Source organism: Oncorhynchus kisutch, linkage group LG18, assembly GCF_002021735.2.
Source record: "Oncorhynchus kisutch isolate 150728-3 linkage group LG18, Okis_V2, whole genome shotgun sequence".
Taxonomy (NCBI): Eukaryota; Metazoa; Chordata; class Actinopteri; order Salmoniformes; family Salmonidae; genus Oncorhynchus; species Oncorhynchus kisutch.
Window position 1 is genome coordinate 35,608,704 of NC_034191.2, and position 26,313 is coordinate 35,635,016.

Here is a 26,313-nt window from a genome sequence, read left to right on the forward strand (position 1 = left end):
AAGTGAAACGGAGAGAGGGAGGCAGCAAGTGAAACGGAGAGAGGGAGACAGCAAGTGAAACGGAGAGAGGGAGACAGAGCAAGTGAAATGGAGAGAGGGAGACAGAGCAAGCGAAACGGAGAAAAAGAGGACAGAAAAAAAGAGAGAACAGGCAAGCAAGAGAGAGACAGAAATAGAGAGATGAACAGAGAGAGAAAACGAGAGTACAGAGAGAATCCTAGTCACTAGATCCAGCTGCTGCAGCCTTAGTCTCAGGCAGTATGGTTGTCATCTGGGGGCAACCGCAACGTTTCTCCCCTGACGGTTCTCCAGCAGATCCATCATGGTGAAAACCTCTGGAGCACCCCCAGAGGCCAGGCGGTTAAGCAAGCCGACCACACTGACACCGCGCTCTTAGCCAACTGACATCCACCCACCAGGATATTTACAGTGGAGATAAAGTATAAAACGAGCAATAATTAGTTCTTATGATCTTTTGAGTGATTTCTTTTTTTCTTCCATTTTGTATTGAGGTTATAGAGTTTGTTTTAGATCTGCTTAGTAGTTGAGTGCAGGCTGGTAATGATGGCCTATGGATGGACCTATGTACTGGATATATAGACATCTTACTATTAGACTGCACAAAGCAACTCAATTCTCTGACACTATCCACTCTCACACTGTCCCCTGCTGCCCCATCTTTCCCCATGTAAGGCTGGTCGTACTCTGCTCTGTGTCAGGCAGCATTGGGAGTGGCTAGGGGTCAGCAGGGACAACTGGCCCATTCTAGAGACCCCTGGCCTACCGGTTGTACTGGGTGACCAGTGAGCACATCTCACCATACACGTGCGTATGCACGCACGCACGCACACACACACACAGACACGTGGGAGGTGTTTGGGGTTGCTACAGGGAAACAGAGGCCGCCTCTCTTCCTCCGAGGCTGGCTGGCAGTCCACAAAGAGTCCCTCACTCCTCAGTCTCACTCACTGGGCTCTGCAGTATTTCTGTCCTCAAAGCCCCTCATTGACAGCAATTCTCTTTGGTCTATGTAATATCACACAGACTAAACATGTTTGCTCTAACACGACTGAGGGGGGGGGGGCATGGAGGGAAAGGGGTAGGTAGGTAGGTAGATTGGGATAGGCTGGAATCAGTGCAGTGAGGATGTAGAGCTATACTAATCTCCTTGTACTTGCCTCGGAGGCTCAGTCAGGAGAAGACATTCAGACAGATAAGATCTGCCTTTTCCCAGAGACCCTATCAGGGTGTTTTCCCTTTGTATTCACACGGCCCTTGCCTTTGAATGAGGACTCAACTCTTGACAGTTCACGTCACCTATTTTGTGGACCGAGTCCTCTGTGCATTCACATTGCTATGTTTAGAAAGGAAGCTAGATCTTTTTCCAACATGTACTCTGGGTTTTTACAAAAGTGCAGGACAAGCCAATTTTTTTAATTATTATTTTTTTTAAATTATTTTTAAAATTATTATTATTATATTTTCTTCTTGGGCCTCTATAACTATATCTATTGTTTTTATTTTTGTTGTTGTTGTGTGATTTGGATTAATCCCCTCTACCACACGGAACCCCACTAATCTACTGACGGAACGTAAGGGGTGGCTAACAGACCTCCATCCTATGCTAGCTTGCTACCGATGCCCTGGCTAGCTGTCTAAATCACCAACCAACCTCTCCACTCACCGGACCCTTTTGATCACTCGACTAAGCATGCCTATCCTTAATGTCAATATGTCTTGTCCATTTCTGTTCTGGTTAGTGTTTATTGGCTTATTTCACTGTAGAGCCTCTAGTCCTGCTCACTATACCTTATCCAACCTATTAGTTCCACCACCCACACATGCAATGACATCTCCTGGTTTCAACGATGTTTCTAGAGACAATATCTCTCTCTTCATCACTCAATACCTAGGTTTACCTCCACTGTATTCACATCCTGCCATACATTTGTCTGTACATTATACCTTGATGCTATTTTATCGCCCCCAGAAACCTCCTTTTACTCTATGTTCCAGACGTTCTAGACGACCAATTCTCATAGCTTTTAGCCGTACCCTTATTCTACTCCTCCTATGTTCCTCTGGCGATGTAGAGGTGAATCCAGGCCCTGCAGTGCCTAGCTCCACTCCTATTCCCCAGGCGCTCTCTTTTGACGACTTCTGTAACCGTAATAGCCTTGGTTTCATGCATGTTAACATTAGAAGCCTCCTCCCTAAGTTTGTTCTATTCACTGCTTTAGCACACTCTGCCAACCCGGATGTTCTAGCTGTGTCTGAATCCTGGCTTAGGAAGACCACCAAAAATTCTGAAGTTTTAATTCCAAACTACAACATTTTCAGACAAGATAGAACTGCCAAAGGGGGCGGTGTTGCAATCTACTGCAAAGATAGCCTGCAGAGTTCTGTCCTACTATCCAGGTCTGTACCCAAACAATTTGAACTTCTACTTTTAAAAATCCACCTCTCTAAAAACAAGTCTCTCACCGTTGCCGCCTGCTATAGACCACCCTCTGCCCCCAGCTGTGCTCTGGACACCATATGTGAACTGATTGCCCCCCATCTATCTTCAGAGTTCGTGCTGCTAGGCGACCTAAACTGGAACATGCTTAACACCCCAGCCATCCTACAATCTAAACTTGATGCCCTCAATCTCACACAAATAATCAATGAACCTACCAGGTACCTCCCCAAAACCTTAAACACGGGCACCCTCATAGATATCATCCTAACCAACTTCCCCTCTAAATACACCTCTGCTGTCTTCAACCAAGATCTCAGCGATCACTGCCTCATTGCCTGCATCCGTAATGGGTCAGCGGTCAAACGACCTCCACTCATCACTGTAAAACGCTCCCTGAAACACTTCTGCGAGCAGGCCTTTCTAATCGACCTGGCCGGGGTATCCTGGAAGGATATTGATCTCATCCCGTCAGTAGAGGATGCCTGGATATTTTTTTAAAATGCCTTCCTAACCATCTTAAATAAACATGCCCCATTCAAGAAATTTAGAACCAGGAACAGATATAGCCCTTGGTTCTCCCCAGACCTGACTGCCCTTAACCAACACAAAAACATCCTATGGCGTTCTGCATTAGCATCGAACAGCCCCCGTGATATGCAGCTGTTCAGGGAAGCTAGAAATCATTATACACAGGCAGTTAGAAAAGCCAAGGCTAGCTTTTTCAAGCAGAAATTTGCTTCCTGCAACACTAACTCAAAAAAGTTCTGGGACACTGTAAAGTCCATGGAGAATAAGAACACCTCCTCCCAGCTGCCCACTGCACTGAAGATAGGAAACACTGTCACCACTGATAAATCCACCATAATTGAGAATTTCAATAAGCATTTTTCTACGGCTGGCCATGCTTTCCACCTGGCTACTCCTACCCCGGACAACAGCACTGCACCCCCAACAGCAACTCGCCCAAGCCTTCCCCATTTCTCCTTCTCCCAAATCCATTCAGCTGATGTTCTGAAAGAGCTGCAAAATCTGGACCCCTACAAATCAGCCGGGCTAGACAATCTGGACCCTTTCTTTCTAAAATTATCTGCCGAAATTGTTGCCACCCCTATTACTAGCCTGTTCAACCTCTCTTTCGTGTCGTCTGAGATTCCCAAAGATTGGAAAGCAGCTGCGGTCATCCCCCTCTTCAAAGGGGGGGACACTCTTGACCCAAACTGCTACAGACCTATATCTATCCTACCGTGCCTTTCTAAGGTCTTCGAAAGCCAAGTCAACAAACAGATTACCGACCATTTCGAATCTCACCATACCTTCTCTGCTATGCAATCTGGTTTCAGAGCTGGTCATGGGTGCACCTCAGCCACGCTCAAGGTCCTAAACGATATCTTAACCGCCATCGATAAGAAACATTACTGTGCAGCCGTATTCATTGATCTGGCCAAGGCTTTCGACTCTGTCAATCACCATATCCTCATCGGCAGACTCGACAGCCTTGGTTTCTCAAATGATTGCCTCGCCTGGTTCACCAACTACTTCTCTGATAGAGTTCAGTGTGTCAAGTCGGAGGGTCTGCTGTCCGGACCTCTGGCAGTCTCTATGGGGGTGCCACAGGGTTCAATTCTTGGACCGACTCTCTTCTCTGTATACATCAATGAGGTCGCTCTTGCTGCTGGTGAGTCCCTGATCCACCTCTACGCAGACGACACCATTCTGTATACTTCCGGCCCTTCTTTGGACACTGTGTTAACAACCCTCCAGGCAAGCTTCAATGCCATACAACTCTCCTTCCGTGGCCTCCAATTGCTCTTAAATACAAGTAAAACTAAATGCATGCTCTTCAACCGATCGCTACCTGCACCTACCCGCCTGTCCAACATCACTACTCTGGACGGCTCTGACTTAGAATACGTGGACAACTACAAATACTTAGGTGTCTGGTTAGACTGTAAACTCTCCTTCCAGACCCATATCAAACATCTCCAATCCAAAGTTAAATCTAGAATTGGCTTCCTATTTCGCAACAAAGCATCCTTCACTCATGCTGCCAAACATACCCTTGTAAAACTGACCATCCTACCAATCCTCGACTTTGGCGATGTCATTTACAAAATAGCCTCCAATACCCTACTCAACAAATTGGATGCAGTCTATCACAGTGCAATCCGTTTTATCACCAAAGCCCCATATACTACCCACCATTGCGACCTGTACGCTCTCGTTGGCTGGCCCTCGCTTCATACTCGTCGCCAAACCCACTGGCTCCATGTCATCTACAAGACCCTGCTAGGTAAAGTCCCCCCTTATCTCAGCTCGCTGGTCACCATAGCATCTCCCACCTGTAGCACACGCTCCAGCAGGTATATCTCTCTAGTCACCCCCAAGACCAATTCTTTCTTTGGCCGCCTCTCCTTCCAGTTCTCTGCTGCCAATGACTGGAACGAACTACAAAAATCTCTGAAACTGGAAACACTTATCTCCCTCACTAGCTTTAAGCACCAACTGTCAGAGCAGCTCACAGATTACTGCACCTGTACATAGCCCACCTAAAATTTAGCCCAAACAACTACCTCTTTCCCAACTGTATTTAATTTTTATTTATTTATTTATTTTGCTCCTTTGCACCCCATTATTTTTTTATTTCTACTTTGCACATTCTTCCATTGCAAAACTACCATTCCAGTATTTTACTTGCTATATTGTATTTACTTTGCCATCATGGCCTTTTTTGCCTTTACCTCCCTTCTCACCTCATTTGCTCACATTGTATATAGACTTGTTTATACTGCATTATTGACTGTATGTTTGTTTTTACTCCATGTGTAACTCTGTGTCGTTTTATCTGTCGAACTGCTTTGCTTTATCTTGGCCAGGTCGCAATTGTAAATGAGAACTTGTTCTCAACTTGCCTACCTGGTTAAATAAAGGTAAAATAAATAAATAAATAAAAATTCAATCAGAACGCGTTGTCGGATAGCTAGATATACCTCCAGTTGGTAATAGAATAACTGCAGAATAAATCATGCGGTAATTATAAACATTCTACAAGGTAGGCTACTGCCCCTTTAAGAGCTGGAATAGATGTTGTGATGTCACCAAATATATTGTCTTCTCACTATTCAAACACCACAATCAATAAACAGCTAATGAAGCTCTCTTGGCCTATAGATCACATATTGTAAACAAATAATCTGAACTAAAAACTCCACACATTTTGGAATATCTATGCGTCCTTGACAATCGCTAATCAATATCCAAAAACAGCACACATTTTGTTTTTGAACCTGCACATAATCTTCTCTCTTTTATGGCACCAATGTGAAGATTTATGGCAAGGGAGACGGTGTTGCAGTAGTCCAGTGTGTGGTAGGGGAACAATGACAAGCGAACCTGGGGAGCTTTGCCTTCACATTGTCCTAGAAAAAGGGAACCGAGCTGCGGATTTCAAGCGAACCGAACTCAGACCACCTCTCGAGATGGTCTCAGTTCGGTTTGCTTCCGGGGCTCTTTTGAGGGTTCCTTTGGAGTGTTAACACTGGGGGAAAAAATTATAATAAGTGAACTGTACAAAGTTCATAAAATTGTCTGGAAGGGACTGAAAGTGTAAAAATACCATTAGAGACTGTAGAGCAGGACAACTATACACAGGAAGAGGAACTGGGCTTAGATAATCCTATATAGATTAAATTATCCTGGGTGCCAGTCTGTTTCTTCTTAAACCTACTTCCTTGTAGTGGTCATACCTGAGAAGGACAAGTTGTCTGCAGCAATAGACTGGACCCAGGCTAAGATAAAATACAGTACTTACCTGTGACTGTTCTTTATGTGAACTTTGCACAGGTGAGTTTGTCCCAGGGCTATATTATCAGCATGGAGGAGTGTGTGTGTGTGTGTGTGTGTGTGTGTGTGTGTGTGTCAGTCAGAGACTGCGGTCATTTTATACGAACTGCTGAACAGAATCTCACTGTGCATTTGTGACCTCACCATGTCAACATTACAGCAGCCTGTGTTCATATCTGCTGTAAACATTTGAAGACAGGAGGAAATGCCTCCTCTCCTCTGATGATTTACAGGGATGAAAGAATGAGGGGGTGACAGTCCTCATCTGGGAAACTGGAATGTTGGAGTAGTGTGTGTGTGTGTGGACGTGTTTAACTATACTTGTAGGGACCAGAAGTCCCCACAAGAATAGCAAACAAACAAAAATTTGACCAACTGGGTACATTTTGTTAGGGTTCGTTTTAGGTTTAGGAACTAGAGTTAGGTTTAGGGTTAAGGTTAGGCTTTCATGTTAGGGTACAGGTTAGGGAAAATTCGATTTTGAATGGGACTGAATTGTGTGTCCCCACAAGGTTAGTTGTACAAGACTGTGTGTGTGTGTAAGCCCAGCCCATCTGAAGGTGGGTCTGATACCTTCCTGTATATTTGGATACACACACACACACACACGAATGCACTCACATACGCATGCACACACACGCCAGTGCTCAACGGAATCTCACAGGCAAACACCAGAAAGCAGGTGGGTAGGGGTTTCACATGAGTCTAGTCTATTAATCATACAGACAGTTAGTTATATACCATGGCGTATCAGACAGACAGACAAACACACACAGACTTGGGCGGTATATAGGGATATTTGGAAATAGCCATGGGAGGATTTTCAAAACGGTCAATAGTATTTAAACTTTTAACACTTTTGAATATTTGTAAGTAAATACCTGCAGTCAACTTGTTCAATAAAATTAGGAGATAAAGATTTGACCAGTTTACCAGCTGAGTCACACACTGTTGTGCAGCATGTACCAGGTGATCTAATTACAGCATGGAATTCACAACTAAAATGCCAGCTAGATATAGTGCCTTCGGAAAGTATTTAGACCCCTTTACTGATTTTCACATTTTGTTACGTTACAGCTTTATTCTAAAATGTATAAAATATATGTTTTCCCTCATCAATCTACACACAATACCCTTTACTAAAAAAAGCAGCAGGTTTAGAAATTTTGGTAATAAAAAATAAAAAAACCTGAAATTTCACATTTACATAAGTATTCAGAAACTTTACACAGTACTTTGTTGAAGCATCTTTGGCAGCGATTACAGCATTGAGTTTTCTTGGGTATGAAGCTTGGCACACCTGTATTTGGGGAGTTTCTCCCATTCTTCTCTGCAGATCCTCTCAAGCTCTGTCAGGTTGTATGGGGGAGCATTGCTGCACAGCTATTTTCAAGTCTCTTCAGAGATCTTCGATCTCGGATTCAAGTCCGGGCTCTGGTTAGGCCACTCAAGGACATTCAGAGACTTGTCCCGAAGCCACTCCTGCGTTGTCTTGGTTGTGTGCTTAGGGTCGTTGTCCTGTTGAAAGGCGAACCGTCGCCCCAGTCGGAGCGCTTCAGGTTTTCATCAAGGATCTCTCTGTACTTTTCTCCGTTCATCTTTGCCTTGATCCTGACTAGTCTCCCAGTCCGTCACCAAAAAATATCCCCGTAGCATGATGCTGCCACCACCATGCTTCACCGTAGTGATGGTGCCAGGTTTACTCCAGACGTGACGCTTGTCATTCAGGCCAAAGAGTTGAATCTTGTTTTCATCAGACCAGAGAATCTTTTTCCCCCCATTTTTAATACATTTTCAAAAATGTCTAAAATACTTTTTTCGCTTTGTCATTATTGGGTATTGTGTGTAGATTACTGAGGATTTTAGTCCATTTTAGAATAAGTCTATAATTTAACAAAATGTGGAAAAGGTCAAGGGGTCTGAATACTTTCCGAAGGCACTGCATCTTATAACCATTAAGTTTACATTCTAAAATGTGCTAAATGCTCTGCAGTTGTAGCTATTTAGCAACTGTATCTAGCTAAGTGGCTAGCTTCTTCCAAAATCAAGCTTCGCTTGGTAACGGCAGAGAATCCCCTCCTGGATCAAGAGCCTTGCTGTCTAATATTTATTTTCTGAGCTGGGATGTCTTTCCTGCAAATAGTTTGTCAGAAATTGTATAAAATGCGGTTGCTAGCATTTAGTTAGCATTCTCTGTGGGATTTTACATGTACTTGTTAGCATCGCTAACCTTTGGATTACAGTGGCTCAGTGGGGTTTAAAAATATAGTGGCCCTTGTGTTCAGTGCCGATATTACCGAATATCCCGGAATGTCACAAGGTCTGTATGAAGGTATGACAGTCTGGATTCCGCCCAAGCCTAATGGACAGACAGTGGCAGCATTGTTGTTTTACATTCCCTTTTCAGACCGCTCTACCTTTAAGAAAAGTGTTTGACACACAGACTTGCTGACGTGGTGCTCAACCCTATCGCTGTGTGTGTCTGTGACGACCCAGCGGGGGTGTCAGAGACAAGGGGTCCGGGCTTGTCAGTCTGTCTGCTAGAGGGATTGACACCTCCTCAAGTGTAATGATATGATGATCTGTGTGTGTGTGTGTGTGTGTGTGTGTGTGTGTGTGTGTGTGTGCATATCGCGTGTTTCATCTTTGACGAGCTGATGATAACTCATCTCAGTCCCTGTTTGTGTGCTGCAGCCTCACAGTCTGACTGGTTGCCAGGGGGCCTAAATCATGCAGCCTGGGCTCTACATAGCTCCACTGTCTGCACAGATTCCTCTCATTTCTCCCATGTGTTTCCCCCAGCCAGCCTCCCCTCCCTCCTCCCCTCCATAGCTAATTGCTAACAGTGCCAAGCGCTGATCCTGATGAAGGCAGCATATTGGTTCCATCTGAACATTCTGAACACACGGACCAGAAAAAAAAGACCAGGGAAAGCCAAAATCTTGAGGGCCCGAGGCAGAGGAATGCCAGAGAGCAAGAGTGGATCACTCGCAGGCAGGCAAGCTGTGAGGCGCAAGAACAGTGGGTTGGTGGCTATAACAGAGTTAAAGCATGGATATGAAGAGGGGACTGTGAAGAGAGGAGGGAGCTGTGGAGTGATAGTGTAGGCAGCAGTTATGTGGGTGACTGATGAGGGGAACAGAATAGTAAAGTAGAAGAGTCAAAGGTTGCATTGTACAAGATAGGAGAGTCAGTTGGGACAAACCATAGATTACTGATTGGTTGGGGGAGATGGGTTCAGATCTAAGATCAGATTGGCCTACCGCCAATCCTAATCTTAACATTTAGGGGGTTAAAATAATATCTGACCCTGTATCAGTGGTTAGGTTAGGGGCCTGAAAGGTACTGAATATCCAGTGGGGAGAACAAGTAATTTGATACACTGCCGATTAGGCAGGTTTCCCACTTACAAAGCATGTAGAGGTCTGTAATTTTTATCATAGGTACACTTCAACTGTGAGAGACTAAAATCCAGAAAATCACATTAATTAATTACTTAAAAATCATACAAAGTAATTCAATCAGTAGTGTATCAAATACTTGTTCTCCCCACTGTACGCATGATTCCTACTAGTTAAAGAAGACACATTACTTTGCTGTAGTTGGTTAGGACTGCAGAGTTGTGCTTTGAGACAGACACTCCGAGAGAGAGAGAGGACATGGCTAAACACTGCTTTGTGTGGATAAACATGTGGCCACAATTACCAGCACTGGGATTATGGAGGATTCTCTCTGTCTCGCTCTCAGTCTCTCCTGACAATCTCCACTCTCTCCGTCTAATTTTTTTCTTGTTTTTACTCAGTATCTTCCGGTCTCTCATACATGTACGCACGCACGCACACACACACCTGAACCATGACTGCCAAGCAAGTACAGAATGTTTGTGCAGATGATTCTTTGTGAAATAATCTGTCATTTCTTCCCCTTGAATCACCAGAAAAAAAATCTAACTGATCACCTGAACACAGCACATTATGAGTGATCAACACATAGGTGTAGAGACCAGCGAGAGGTGAGAACGAGGGAGAAAAGAGGTGGTGACAGAGAGATAGAGGCAGACAGAGAGGCCAGGGAGTCAAGAGCAAACATCCGCAGATCAGCTTTCCTAAACCCAACAGGGAGACAGACACTGACAGGAACATCCTGGCTCCTTCTCTCCTCTCGGCCCAGACAGAGGGAAGGTGGAGGGGTAGGAGGTGGGCCAGAGGGAGCTGTCTGTCTCTCTGTCAGTCTGTCTGTCTGTGAGTGAGTGCGTGTGCAGCAGTAGGACACATCCAGCAGCTGCATTACCCCCCTCATCTGTACCTCTCCCTCTCTATCCCAGACTGTTTACTGACTGTTTACTGAATGGAGATGCACAGCTGATTTGTGTATCAGAGGAGAGAACAGAGGAGAAGAGAAGAGAAAGAGATGAGATGAGAAAGTGCGAAGGACGCGAGTCCAGCTGGAGAAGTGCTGCAATTTGGGAAAGGCCTGATGTTCAGGTACTTGTTGTTGGGAACACTTCTCATTAAACCAAATCTGAACTAACTCACATACCATTCTAAACACTGACAGCCCAGGAGGCTAGCTAATGGGGGGGCATATAATAATGGCTGGAACGGAATGCATGGAATCAAACAAATGGAAACAACGTGTTTGATGTATTTGATAACAGTCCATTTATTCCGTTCCAGTCACTACCACGAGCCCATCCTCCCCAATTGAGGTGCAACCAACCACCTCTGACTGACAGAGAGAGGGCACCATGTCTATAAAACCAAAACACGCCACGACAGCCCTGGTTTAGTAGAAAGCCTTTCCTGTATTGGCATTGTAGGTTTTTGAAAATGTTCTGGGTCAGACAGGTCTTATGTGGGATACCATCATTGTATCGGTGTCCAAAATGTCTCCCCATTCCCTACAGAACACACTCATAAAGCTATGGCCTAGAGTAATGTGTTATATAAGGAATAGGGGGGTGGGGGTGTAGTACTTGCACCTTTTCTCGACAGAGGTCCCTATCTGTAGGCCTCCCCTTACCTTACTACCAAAGAACTCCTGGAGAATTTCGCATTCCTGAGGCGGTTGTTAACATTCTTCTCCACTTACTGAGTCAGCCAGTACAGTTGGCTAGGGACAGAGCTGCACGTGAAAGTGTGAGAGTTCGTTTAAAGATATTCTACAGTACTTTTGAATACATTTTTAGCCAGTTGTTCTGAAAGTAGCACCCACAAGCTAAAAGTGGTCCCAGAAAATTGCGTGTTACATCACAAATCAAATCTAAGTTTATTAGTCACTTACGCCAAATAAAAACAGGTGTAGACCTTAGTGAAATTCTTCCAAATCTTTTCAGTTTTGTCGTGCCCTCTTCACAACTCTCATGGTGTGCTTGGACCATGTTAGTTTGTTGGTGATGTGGACACCAAGGAACTTGAAGCTCTCAACCTGCTCCACTGCAGCACCGTTGATGAGAATGGGGGCATGCTCGGTCGTCCTTTTCCTGACGTCCACAATCATCTCCTTTGTCTTGATCATGTTGAGGGAGGGGTTGTTGTCCTGGCACCACCCAGCCAGGTCTCGGACCTCCTCCCTATAGGCTGTCTCGTTGTTGTCGGTGATCAGGCCTACCACTGTTGTGTTATCGGCAAACTTAATGGTGTTGGAGTCGTGCCTGGCCATGCAGTCATGTGTGAACAGGGAGTACAGGAGGGGACTGAGCATGTAACCCTGAGGGGCCCGTGTTGAGGATCAGCGTGGCGGATGTATTGTTACCTACCATTACCGCCCGGGGGCGGCCCGTCAGGATGTCCAGGATCCAGTTGCAAAGGGAGGTGTTTAGTCCCATGGTCCTTAGATTATTGATGAGCTTTGAGGGCACTATGGTGTTGAACGCTGAGCTGTAGTCAATGAATAGCATTCTCACATAGGTGTTCCTTTTGTCCAGGTGGGAAAGGGCAGTGTGGAGTGGAATAGAGATTGCATCATCTGTGGATCTGTTAGGGCGGTATGCAAATTGGAGTGGGTCTAGAGTTTCTGGGATAATGGTGTTGTGAGCCATGAACAACCTTTCAAAGCACTTCAGATGTGAGTGCTACGGGTCAGTAGTCATTTAGGCAGGTTACCTTAGTGTTCTTGGGCACAGGCACTATGGGGGTCTGCTTAAAACCTGTTGGTATAGTACGATTCGATCTTAGTCCTGTATTGACACTTTGCCTGTTTGATGGTTCATCGGAGGGCATAGTGGGATTTCTTATAAGCTTCCGGGTTAGAGTCCCGCTCCTTGAAAGTGGCAGCTCTACCCTTTAGCTCAGTGCAGATGTTGCCTGTAAACCATGGCATGCACGTACGGTCACTGTGGGGACGACGTCGTCAATGCACTTGTTGATGAAGCCAGTGACTGATGTGGTGTACTTCTTAATGCCATCGGAAGAATCCCGGAACATATTCCAGTCTGTGCTAGCAAAACAGTCCTGTAGCTTAGCATCTGCTTCATCTGACCACTTTTTTATTGACCGAGTCACTGGTGCTTCCTGCTTAAATTTTAGGGGATAGAGGATAGAATTATGGTCAGATTTGCCAAATGATCATCCAGCTGTATGTTGATAATGTCGTCGTTCAGCCGCGACTCCATGAAGCATAACATTTTACAGTTTTGAATGTCCCGTTGGTAGTTTAATCTTCCCCATAGGTCATCGATTTTATTTTCCAATGATTGCATGTAAGCTAGTAGAATGGAAGGCAGTGGGGGGGGGTCATTCGATCGCCTACGAATTCTCAGAAGGCAGCCCGACCGCTGTCCTGTTTTTCTCAGTCTTCTCTTCATGCAAATGACGGGGATTTGGGCCTCTTCCCGGGAAAGCAGTATATCCTTTACGTCGGACTCGTTAAAGGAAAAAAAAAACGCTTCTGCCAGTTCGTGGAGAGTAATCGCTGTTCTGAAGTCCAAAATTATTTTGGGTCATAAGAGACGGTAGCAGCAAGATTATGTACAGAATACGTTAAAAAAAAAAAGTTAAACAATGCAAAAAATACGAACAAAAAAAACAAAGGTGGTTAGGAGCACGTAAAACGTCAGCCATCTTCTCCGGAGCCATGATACATTTCCACGATCCAGTAGGGATATGTGCACCACGTCACTGCTCTCTCTCTCTCTTGCTCTACTGTTTGTGCGTCTTGCTAGTTGTCACTCAAATGGTGAGGGACTGGAGCTCAGTGACAAACTCAAATTTCTAGGGGCTGGCCAACGTGGGGAGTAAATGTAGGGAAAATAGCGCTGCACAGCTTTCAGAAAACCGTTGCTTTCAAACTGGGGATTTCATGGCTAGCTAATTGAGGTAAGTGATTCTGCTCATAGATTATGCATGTGAGAACTACACACTTACTAGTCGTCAAAGTACCGAAGCATCAAATCAAATGTTATTTGTCACATGCGCCGAATACAACAGGTGTAAACCTTACAGTGAAATGCTGAATGCAACCGGTGTAAACCTTACAGTGAAATGCTGAATGCAACCGGTGTAAACCTTACAGTGAAATGCTTACTTACAAGCCCTTAGCCAACAGTGCTGTTAAGACAGGAAGAGGTGACTCCGGGATGCTGACCTTCTAGGCAGCGTTACAAAGAAAAAGCCATATTTCAGACTGGCTAATAAAAAGAAAAGATTAAGATGGTCAAAAGAACACAGACACTGGACAGAGGAACTCTGCCTAGAAGGCCAGCATCCCGGAGTCACCTCTTCACTGTTGACGTTGAGCCTGGTGTCTTTAATGAAGCTGCCAGTTGAGGACTTGAGGCATCTGTTTCTCAAACTAGTCCTCTTGCTCAGTTGCGCACCCACTCCTCTTTCTATTCCGGATAGAGCCAGTTTGCGATGTTCTGTGAAGGGAGTAGTGCACAGCGTTGTACGAGATCTTCAGTTTCTTGGCAATTTCTCACATGGAATAGCCTTCCTTTCTCAGAACAAGAATAGACTGATGAGTTTCAGAAGAAAGTTCTTTGTTTCTGGTCATTTTGAGCCTGTAATCAGGACAACAGTTTTCCGCTGTGCTAACAAAATTGCAAAAGGGTTTTCTAATGCTCAATTTGCCTTTTAAAATGATAGACTTGGATAAGCTAACACAACGCGCCATTGGAACACAGGAGTGGTCGTTGCTGATAATGGGCCTCTATACGCCTACACAGATATTCCATTCAAAAAATAAAATCTGCCATTTCCAGCTACAATAGTCATTTACAACCATTTCTACACTGTATTTCTGATCAACTTGATGTTGTTTTAACGGTAGTGTAGGTAAAATGGGGGTGGGTGGGGGGGATCAATTCAAATAGTCCGGGTAGCCATATGATTAGCTGTTCAGGAGTCTTAAGTGTTTTTAAGTATGAGCTTGCTGGCTTGTGTTGAATAACAGTGCCTGTTTGTTTGTGTGTGTGGGCGGGGAGACGGGTTTGTGTGTGTGTGTAGACAAAACAGATGCTGTTGGCTACATCCCAGTGTGTCCACAGACTCACAATGGGGTCCTTCACACCCCCAGAATTCCTGCCACCAGACCTCTCTCTCAACAAAAATGAGCTGAGTAATATGCCAACATGTATTTATTTAACCCTTATTTTACCAGGTAAGTTGACTGAGAACACATTCTCATTTACAGCAATGACCTGGGGAATAGTTACAGGGGATAGGAGGGGGATGAATGAGCCAATTGTAAGCTGGGGATGATTAGATGACCGTGATGATAGGAGAGCCAGATTGGAAATTTATCCAGGATACCAGGGTTAACACCCCTACTCTTACAATAAGTGCCATGGGATCTTTAGTGACCACAGAGTCAGGACACCTGTTTAACGTCCCATCCGAAAGACAGCATCCTACACAGGGCAATGTCCCCAGTCATCGTGGGGCGGCAGGTAGACTAGAGGTTCGAGCACTGGGCCAGTAACTGAAAGGTTGCTGGGTCGAATTCCTGAGCTGACAAGGTATAACGTCTGTTGTTCTGACCCTGAACAAGGCAGTTAACCCACTGTTCCGTGGTAGGCCGCCATTGTAAATAAGAATTTGTTCTTAACTGAATTGCCTAGTTAAATGAAAGGTTAAAAATATATATTAATTGCCCAGGGGCATTGGGATATTTAGACCAGAGGAAAGGGTGCCTCCTACTGGCCCTCCAGCAGTCCTGGTCTCCCAACCAGGACCAACCCTGCTTGGCTTCAGAAGCAAGCCAGCAGTGGGATGCAGGGTGGTATGCATAGCATGGCTTGAGGGTAAGCTAACATTCTAGCTTTAAACTAGCTTAACCATGCTACCAGAAAGAGCACATCATGAGCACACAGTCAGATCTTGTCACTTCTAGCCTTAGTTTTTAGTGTGATGAAGGTATAGGCAGCCATTTTGCCAGCACCTAAGCTATCTGATGGACTGGGGTCCTGTGGCTTTCTGTGAGATTCTATCCACTATCTGTGTTGAAGACTGCTTGTTGTACTGCACTCACCCCTCAACATCTCCCTTCCTTCATAAACTCCTGTTTTTATATCCACTTCTCACATTCAACATTTTTATTGTTCTTTTCATGGACAAAAATACAGAAGTGCTTTGTTCTAACACTTCTCTAAAATTAAGTTAAGTGATGTTGTGAAATGCAAGCAGAGACAGGAAGAGAGATGGTGAGGATAAATAGGATTATAATGCTGAAAAGCTGGACTTGTGGTCAGACTTGGGTTCACAGATACTTTGAGCATTTGCTTGAGTCTGCCTGGAGTGCCAAATAGGCAGGTTTTAATGTTTTGGGACTTTTCTATTGGTTTATTAAAGGGATACTTCAAGATTTTTTACATGAGGCCCTTTATTTACTTCCCCAGAGTCAGATGAACTCGTGGATACCATTTGTATGTCTCTGCATGCAGTTTGGAGAAAGTTGCTAACTAGCGCAATGACTGGAAATGTACGGAATCTGTTAGCATGTTAGCAGATACTATAGACTCCCAGTCATTGTGCTGACGCCAGTTAGCATTGGCTGGCGAAACCACCTCTAACTTCCTTCATTCTGGACGCAGACACATAATCTGACTGTGGGGAAGTATATAAAGGCCCTCAAAGCAAACTTTATATCAAAGGGACCAATCTGAGGGAAGCCCTGGCTAAGATCATCACTGCCAATAGAAAGTAGTTCATTTAAAGCAGAGATCTGCCTTACACAAACACACACCATCTCACACACTTTGTGACTTCGAAAGTATTCATACCACTTGACATTTTGCATATTTTGTACATTAAAGCCTTATTCTAAAATGGATTAAATAAAATAAAAATGTCTGCAGCATTGAAGGTCCCCAAGAACACAGTGGCCTCCATCATTCTTAAATGGAAGAAGTTTGGAATCACCAAGACTCTTCCTAGAGCTGGCCGCCAAGCCAAACTGAGCAATCAGAGGAGAAGGGCATTGGACAGGGAGGTGACCAAGAACTGATGGTCACTCTGACAGAGCTCTACAGTTCTTCTGTGGAGATGGGAGAACCTACCAGAAGGACAGCCACCTCTGCACCACTTCACCAATCAGGCCTTTATGGTAAAGTGGCCAGACGGAAACCACTCCTCAGAAAAAGGCATATGACAGCCCGCTTAGAGTTTGCCAAAAGGCTCCTAAATACTCTCAAACCATGAGGTTTGATGAAACCAAGATTCAACTATTTGGCCCGAATGCCAAGTGTCATATCTGGAGGAAACCTGGCACCATCCCTATGGTGAAGCATGATGTTGGAACCATCATGCTGTGGGGTGTTTTTCCAGAGGCAGGGCCTGGGAGTCTAGTCAAGATCGAGAGGCCCAGCCAGAACCCGGACTTGAACCCGATCAAACATCTCTGGAGAGATCCGAAAATAGCTGTGCAGCAACGCTCTCCATCCAACCTGACAGAGCTTGAGAGGATCTGCAGAGAAGAATGGGAGAAACTCCCCAAATACAGGTGTGCCAAGCATGTAGCGTCATACCCAAGAAGACTTGAGACTGTAATCACTTCCAAAGAGGCTTCAAAGTATTGAGTAAAGGGTCTGAATACTTATGTAAATGTGATATTTCTGTTTTTCTTCTTTATAAAGAATATATAAATTAGCCAAAATTTGTGTAGATATGAGGGGGGAAAACTATTTAATACATTTCAGAATAAGGCTGTAACGTAACAAAATGTGGAATAAGTCAAGGGTTCTGGATACTTTCTGAAGGCATTGTACATTAGAATACAAAGTACAAAGCAAAACAAAGGCCTCACTGACAGACACATGATCTACGATCTCACACTCGCTTCTCTCTCATTTTTACTCTGTCGAACACAAACACGCACTCTAAACACACAATGAACATTCTAAAGCTTGAAAATCTGTCTTGAATCCTTTTTCTTAGAATCACACAGTGAAATAGAGCTAATGTAATATACAGCGACAGGACCGGGACCAGAGAAGAATTTCCCAGAGATCGAGGGATTCTGTCCCACATAGTACACAGCTCCCGACTGGCCCAGATGGTTCTAAATCACTGTTCTCAAAAACAACTGAAAACAGACAAAAATCCTCCTTCCCCTCCCCGGGTCTGTCTGCAAAGAGAATACCATTATCCTGGTCTATTATTACATCTCAAGTTGACCAAAGTCTCCAGGGAAGAGGTGCTCTCAAACTTTTCAAAAATGTCCATGAACCCAATTTGTCAGAGTAAAATTACCTTTACCCGAAACGAAATAAATTCAAATGTATACTGAACAAAAAATATTAAAAACACAACATCTAACAATTCCAAAGGTTTTACTGAGTTACAGTTCATATAAGGGAATCAGTCAATTTAAATCAATTCATTAGGCCCTAATGTATGGGTTTCACATGACTGGGAATACAGATATGCATCTATTGGTCACAGATACTATAAAAAAAAGGTAGGGGCGTGGATCAGAAAACCAGAAACACTTTACACGTTGTGTTTATATATTTGTTCAGTGTACTGAAAATGTATATACAGTACCAGTCAAAAGTTTGGATACACCTACTCATTCAAGGGTTTTTCTTTATTTGTACTATTTTCTATTTTTCACTTGGATTCTTTGTACGTTGAGATACAAACTTAAGGAAAATGTAAACAAATTGGTGGGGGTTCACTTTTTGGGGAACCCTGGCTTCCCTTGGCAGCCATGAATATAAGCCACAGAGAGAATGCTAAACGTTTAGAAAAAGTAGTTTTTTAAATAAGTCCTAAGATCAACTGTCTGTTCAGCGAGGCTGAGACATGGATGACCATGGGAGAAGTAGAGGGCAGATAAGAGGGCCTGATGAGAGGGCCTGATGGTGTAACAGACACCATCCTGTCAGACAGACCCCACTGTGACACCAGTGTTTTCCATGGCGTCTTTGACCAATGTGGTCAACTAACCAATTAAACAAAGTCCTTAAGGTAGGGGAAGGGAGGGCTAGTGTAAACAGTGCAAAGGCTGGAGCTTTTAGCTGACGAGCCAGGATGGTGAGCAGCAGAGTACCCAGATCCTCAGAGCACACGTGCACACCTGGCCTCAGCTTTGTCTCCATGGAAACGATGTGCCGCTGCTGCCCTCCGCAGCCGGGTCGTTATATAATCAAAGAGATTCAGACCAGAGCCAGGCGATTAGCTCTCGCTTTCTGGATCACATCCAAGTCACACACACTCACAGGGGGTGCTTGTATGGTGCTTTGTTTGGTCTGTGTTCTGTCTCAAAACTGGGAATCCTGAATGGAAAACTCAGCTCCCTCCCAAGTTTTTTTTATAGAATCTGAAATAAGGAACTTTCCTTTTCCTCTCCCTGCTTCTTTACCTGGAGGAGCTGTTGAACTCAGAGCCACCAAGTGCACACACACACACACACACACACACAAAACACAAAGAGTGTGAAAGCTTAGATGCCTCCGTGGAGGTAAGTAACACACTGATGCCCCTCTGCAGCTGCTCTGAGTCAAGGTGGTTCCTACCAGTATTGACAGAGTGACAGGGGAGTGATTGAAAGTGGTTGGAATGCGTGTGGACCACAGCTATGGACTCCATGGCAGTGATTGGGATCTGGGTTGTAGAGAGAGCAGGGTAGGGCAAAGAGAGGCCCAATCCCAAATCAACCCCGTACCACCCTGGGAACGTATTGAGATCTGAGACGATTGTACAGGTATAAGCAATATGGTAATAACTCCACCTTGCCCTCTGACAGGCTAGTAAGAAGTCCTCCATATTGCTTATTCCTATCCAAGGCAGAGAGCAGGGCAGTGTCTGTGCCGAATCACTGATCTACAAATCACCTTAACTAAGGCCCAAATATCTAGGCCTAAGTGATCAAGATTATCAATTGTGTACGTCATCTTGCTCAAACTGATCCCTTCAGACACACAGAGCCTCCAGACAGAGAGAGGCTGTGGGTTGGGAGAGAGAGGAACATTGAGAAATAGCTTTCCATCCCAGCAGCCGTTAGCATTGGCAGGGGGATAGTGGTATTCGGGTTGGGGTGAGTGGGTGGAGGCTAGGTCTGAGAATTGGCAGGGACTTCACGATACAATATTATCACGATACTTAGGTGTCGATATGATATGCATTGCGATTCTCACAATTCTATATTTATTGCAATTCGATACTGTGATTTTATTGTATTTCGATGTTCCAAACCTATTGCTCACCATATGTCTTCTGCAGAGGGACAAGAGAGCCATGAGAAAATGATCAGCACACACACACCCCTCTGATGTAGGTGTTAGTATTCAAATCCCCTCCCCTCTAAAAAGGTAGGTGTAGGTGTGAAAGCCCTGGAACAGCATAGAGCCAGGGTGAGTAAGTAAATAAGTTTAAAAAAAGAATCACCTTCTTTTGTAGCTGGCATTCCCTGATAAATAGATGTAGTGGTATCCATGGAAACTAAACCAAGCTCTCTCAAAGCTACCTTGAAAAGACGTCTGAGGCGAGAGGAAAAGGGAGGGAAAAGGGACTGTGTGTGTCTCTGCATGCGTGTGCAGATTGAGACCTTACTAATTCACACGGGACAGTGAGGTCCACTGAGGAGCTCCAACTAATCAGCTTCAACCTCACAGTTCAGCAGAGGACAGAAGTCTGGGAAAAATACAGGCATGCACAAACACCAAGGGCTAGGCTAGCCTGGCACCGCAACACCAACTGGAGACCAAAACCCCAGTCAGTGGTCGCATCCCAAATGGCACCCTGTTTCCTTTATAGTGCACTACTTAGGTAACAGGGAGAATTTGGGATGGAGACTGTCAGTTTCCCATTGGCTGTGCTGAGCCCCAGACCTAAAGACCAAAAGCCCCACTGTTCTCTTCTGTCCTGCCAGAAGGTTATACTGGATGGCTGGTTGGGTTTCAGCAGAACATTTTCGCAGGTGTTCTGGAACAAGTCCTGTTCTGAACGAGATCAGCACCTCTGCACTAAATAGTGTCTGCTATTCTAATCAGTCAGTCATGTGATCTCCATGTGCACCCCTCTTAAAAAGGTACAACCTGGCCGGTTCCTTCTACTGGCACATAGCACAGCCACTTCTACTGGCACATAGCACAGCCACTTCTACTGGCACATAGCACAGCCACTTCTACTGGCACATAGCACACCCACTTCTACTGGCACATAGCACAGCCACTTCTACTGGCACATAGCACACCCACTTCTACTGGCACATAGCACAGCCACTTCTACTGGCACATAGCATAGCCACTTCTACTGGCACATAGCATAGCCACTTCTACTGGCACATAGCATAGCCACTTCTACTGGCACATAGCATAGCCACTTCTACTGGCACATAGCATAGCCACTTCTACTGGCACATAGCATAGCCACTTCTACTGGCACATAGCATAGCCACTTCTACTGGCACATAGCATAGCCACTTCTACTGGCACATAGCATAGCCACTTCTACTGGCACATAGCATAGCCACTTCTACTGGCACATAGCACAGCCACTTCTACTGGCACATAGCACAGCCACTTCTACTGGCACATAGCATAGCCAGTCACTCAAAATGAATAGCGCTTCATTGTCCATTGTGGAACATCAAGTTGTCTTTTGGTCGTCTGTGTTCTGTGTGTTGTGATTGAATGAGTTAGATCATAAGTGAGCCAGTGGTTTGGTGTGTGTTTATATTCAAAGCCTTTTCCAAATGAGCTGATGTGAAAGCCTTAACAAGCCTGCCAAACATCTCCCACCATCTCACCCACACAACTGGAAGTTGCCTTAGTTACAGCCAACATAACACCCTGTGCCCCTACCCCAGTCTCCTGGGTTCCCCCCTGTGCACACACAGGGAAGTGTTGTCTGTAATAACAGAACATGTTTCTCTCCTGCTTTTTCAACCTGCAGGACTGTTTATGTTTGTTTTAGGTTGAACACAGAGAATAGACTTTGACTCAGGCAGCTCGCAGGATAAACATCTAAATTAGACAGTTATCACAGCTAGGCAAACACACACACACACACACTGATAGAAGACGTGTGCCCATAACACACACCTACAATATGTGCCAGGATTACAGTTCTAACACAAGCCAATTGTTCTCACCAGTGATGCACAACAATGAAACACACATAACAGTGTGTGTGTGTGTGTGTGTGTGTGTGTGTGTGTACCTTGTAGCCGTTATGGGTGCTTTTCTTCATGAGCGGCGTGGTAGAGCACAACTCGATGGCCTCCGGCTCATGGAATATCACTGTGGGCATAGGCTCCTTCCTCAGTGTCAGAACGTTCAGCTTGGTCTTCAGCATCGTCTGGAAGTGCTGGGGGAGATAAAGTCATGGTCAATCAATCAACCAATCGAGAAATCAATCAATATGCCCACCCATCCATCTATCCATCCATCCATCCATCTACCCACACACCCGTCCGTCCATCCACCCTTACATTAAATCTATCCATCCATCCATCCACCCACCCACCCATCTACCCACACACCCATCCGTCCATCCACCCTTACATTAAATCCATCCATCTACCCACACACCCACACACCCGTCTGTCCATCCACCCTTACATTAAATCTATCCATCCATCCATCCACCCACCCATCCACCCACCCGTCCGTCCATCCACCCTTACATTAAATCCATCCATCTACCCACACCCACCCACCCGTCTGTCCATCCACCCTTACATTAAATCCATCCATCTACCCACACACCCACACACCCGTCTGTCCATCCACCCTTACATTAAATCTATCCATCCATCCATCCACCCACCCACCCACCCACCCACCCGTCCGTCCATCCACCCTTACATTAATCTATCCATCCATCCATCCATCCATCCACCCACCCATCCATCCACCCACCCGTCTGTCCATCCACCCTTACATTAATCTATCCATCCATCCACCCACCCGTCCGTCCATCCACCCTTACATTAAATCCATCCATCTACCCACACACCCACACACCCGTCTGTCCATCCACCCTTACATTAATCTATCCATCCATCCATCCACCCACCCATCCACCCACCCGTCTGTCCATCCACCCTTACATTAATCTATCCATCCATCCATCCACCCACCCATCCACCCACCCGTCCGTCCATCCACCCTTACATTAATCTATCCATCCATCCACCCACCCATCCACCCACCCGTCCGTCCATCCACCCTTACATTAAATCCATCCATCTACCCACCCATCCACCCACCCGTTTGTCCATCCACCCTTACATTAATCTATCCATCCATCCATCCACCCACCCATCCACCCACCCGTCTGTCCATCCACCCTTACATTAATCTATCCATCCACCCACCCACCCACCCATCCACCCACCCGTCTGTCCATCCACCCTTACATTAATCTATCCATCCATCCATCCACCCACCCATCCACCCACCCGTCCGTCCATCCACCCTTACATTAATCTATCCATCCATCCATCCACCCACCCATCCACCCACCCGTCCGTCCATCCACCCTTACATTAATCTATCCATCCATCCATCCACCCACCCATCCACCCACCCACCCACCCGTCTATCCATCCATCCACCCACCCACCCATCCACCCACCCGTCCGTCCATCCACCCTTACATTAATCTATCCATCCATCCATCCACCCACCCATCCACCCACCCGTCCGTCCATCCACCCTTACATTAATCTATCCATCCATCCATCCACCCACCCATCCACCCACCCATCCACCCACCCGTCTATCCATCCATCCACCCACCCACCCATCCACCCACCCGTCCGTCCATCCACCCTTACATTAATCTATCCATCCATCCACCCACCCATCCACCCACCCATCCACCCATCCACCCACCCGTCTATCCATCCATCTATCAACATTTGTGGACAGAGCAACACAGAAAGATAAAAAAATGTCACAAATCATAAAGTATCACGTCAAATTGGGACCTAAACACAAGCTAGCAAGCATCTGAGAGAGAATGGTAGACTGACAGAGAGACTGACTGACGGAGCATATGGGGAGCTGTTACAGGTTAATAGTATAGCACTATGTAGTAGTACATGAAACGCATGACACTAATATGTTATTGATGAATAAAATTTTAGATTAATAGATCACATTCTTAGTTCCCACAAGTACTTTCTATTCTGCTGAAGTTGTGCGAGTCATGATTTCATTAGCCTGCTCGGTTTTGTTTAGGCTTTTCAAGGAAACCAGAAATTCCACAATCCCATTCCCTGCCTCTGTGGGCCAGAGACCAGAACATATGGTTCTGGTCGGCCTTACAAAACCCCAGATTCCAGTTTGAGACGAGGCGGCAAGGCTCTCATGTCCTGTTCTGATGGACACATCACACGCAGAGAGTGAGAGTGAGAAACAGAGAAATAGAGAGTGAGAAGGTCCCTCATCTGTTGTCCACATTTCAGCTGAAGGAGAGGAGGGATTGTCACCCCAAACCAGAGTAAAACCACTGTGACCCCCCCCCCCCCATCTAAAACCAAGCACCAGTAGTGCTACAGTTACAACCCATCCTCCTTCATTACCCCACTACATCTCCATCATACAACTCATCCTCCTACATTACCCCCACTACATCTCCATCATACAACCCATCCTCCTACATTACCCCACTACATCTCCATCATACAACTCATCCTCCTACATTACCCCACTACATCTCCATCATACAACATTACCCCACTACATCTCCATCATACAACATTACCCCACTACATCTCCATCATACAACATTACCCCACTACATCTCCATCATAGAACCCAAACTCCACCTGTGGACCAGACAAGGAGGAAAGATGATGAGAGAAAAACAGGAGAAAAGAAGAACAGAGTAAAAGAGAAGCGGCGGAGAGGCAGTTTTGAAACTAAAGCCACATGTGCGTAAACGCTCGCTGACCTCCGCGTCAGAACTTTATGGCTTCCTGACAGTGCTCCACATTCCTGCGGTCAGCCCGGGTCGGAAGGCGGGGGACTCACACTGGCACCGCGAGGAATAAAACTGGAATTCTATTCATAATATTTTCACTGTATTTTCCTTATTTTATTATTCCTCTGAATAAAAAAAAATTGCCTCATCGAGTTACCAATATTGTAGATTCTATTTGGGTTGGGGATGAGTGTCTGATTCTGGATCCAAAGAATTGATATTGATATGCTCCTCGGATACTCAATACCGGTCGGTCGCACGCACGCATGGCTGTCTGTACAGTCTGCTCCTCATCTAGCCCATTCACTGAAATCTTTAGATGCATTTCATACTCTGTGTTTTAAAAAAAAAGGTATGCCACATTCTCAATAACAGCCCGAGATTTTAATGGAAAATGGTATACATTTCACGCATGAGCGAGGCACGTGACTTTTCCTAAATAACTTTTGACTGAATGTTATGGATTGTGAGAGAGCATTTGAAAATAGAGGGGAGTATACATTTTACACTGTTTGGAAGTGACCATTCTGGAGTGAGAGAAGGGGGATTCTATAGCTCTGTGAGAGATAAGAGGAGAGACGGTAGAGGGATTTTTCTGCCATTGAAATCCTTGGGGGTTCTGCTGATACAGGGGGAAAAAAACCTGCTTGTTGTTGAAAAAAGTCAAACTAACGCACTCACACACCACAAAGTAAAAGCATGAAATTACAGAATGTACACACTGTTCCATTTTTAGTCCTTACCCGACAAGATTACATTGACCAACACTAAACAGCGTTCAGGTAGACCTAGATTGCCTCTGGAGTATGTGCGCGTATTTGCGCGTGTCAACTGTGATACATGTCTGTGCACACAAGCGTGTGTATGCACGTACGTGTGTGTGTGTGAGCGCGCTTCGACCGTGTGATTGTGTGTGTGTGTGTGTGTGTGTGTGTGTGTGTGTGTGTGTGTGTGTGTGTGTGTGAGCGTGCTTCGACCGTGTGATTGTGTGATTGTGTGTGTGTGTGTGTGTGTGTGTGTGTAGTTTGCAGGTCCTAGATGGTATGGTACACTCCCAGCCCTCAGAGGGCATCCTGTTGGAGTAGACAGGCTCTCAGGTCAATCATAGCATAAGCCACAGTACAACGACCCACTGAAAACGGCTGAGACACAGAACATAGGGGTCATACATAGGCTTGGCCGTTATACCGTACACCGGGATATTTGGAAACAGGCACAGGACGGTTTTTCCAATACCGTCAAAAGGACTTATTGAAAGTGTTGTAGCTACTTTTTAAGTCAAAACCTGCAGTCAGCATGTGCAATACGTTAGGAGATAAATATTGTGTTCGCCATTTCTCCGGTCAGATCATGTTTCATTATGAAGCTTCTACTCCCCCAGTAACATGGTGCTTGTTTGCAACAACGAGAGGCAGGAGCCTTGTGGGTCTCTCACCGTTATGCAGCACGCGCCAGGTGATCTACTTACAGTATTGAATTCACAACTAAATGTTTGCCAGATAGATATAACTAAATTGTGCTAAATGTTCTGCAGTTGTGCATTTTACATGTACTTGTTAGCATTGCTAAGCTTCAGATCTCAGGGGCTCAGTGGGGTTTAAAAATAGTGGCCCTTGTATTCAGTACCAGTATGACCGA

The 26,313-nt window shown here is 45.3% G+C and overlaps 1 protein-coding gene across 1 annotated transcript in view; it reads right to left on the minus strand.

The window, feature by feature from the left end:
- LOC109909034 (PTB-containing, cubilin and LRP1-interacting protein-like) overlaps positions 1-26,313 on the minus strand; it is a 39,306-nt gene that overhangs the window by 5,739 nt on the left and 7,254 nt on the right. The window contains exon 2 of the mRNA XM_020507912.2: positions 21,904-22,050. Within this exon, the coding sequence (XP_020363501.1) occupies positions 21,904-22,050 (147 nt within the window). The remainder of the gene's footprint in view (positions 1-21,903; positions 22,051-26,313) is intronic.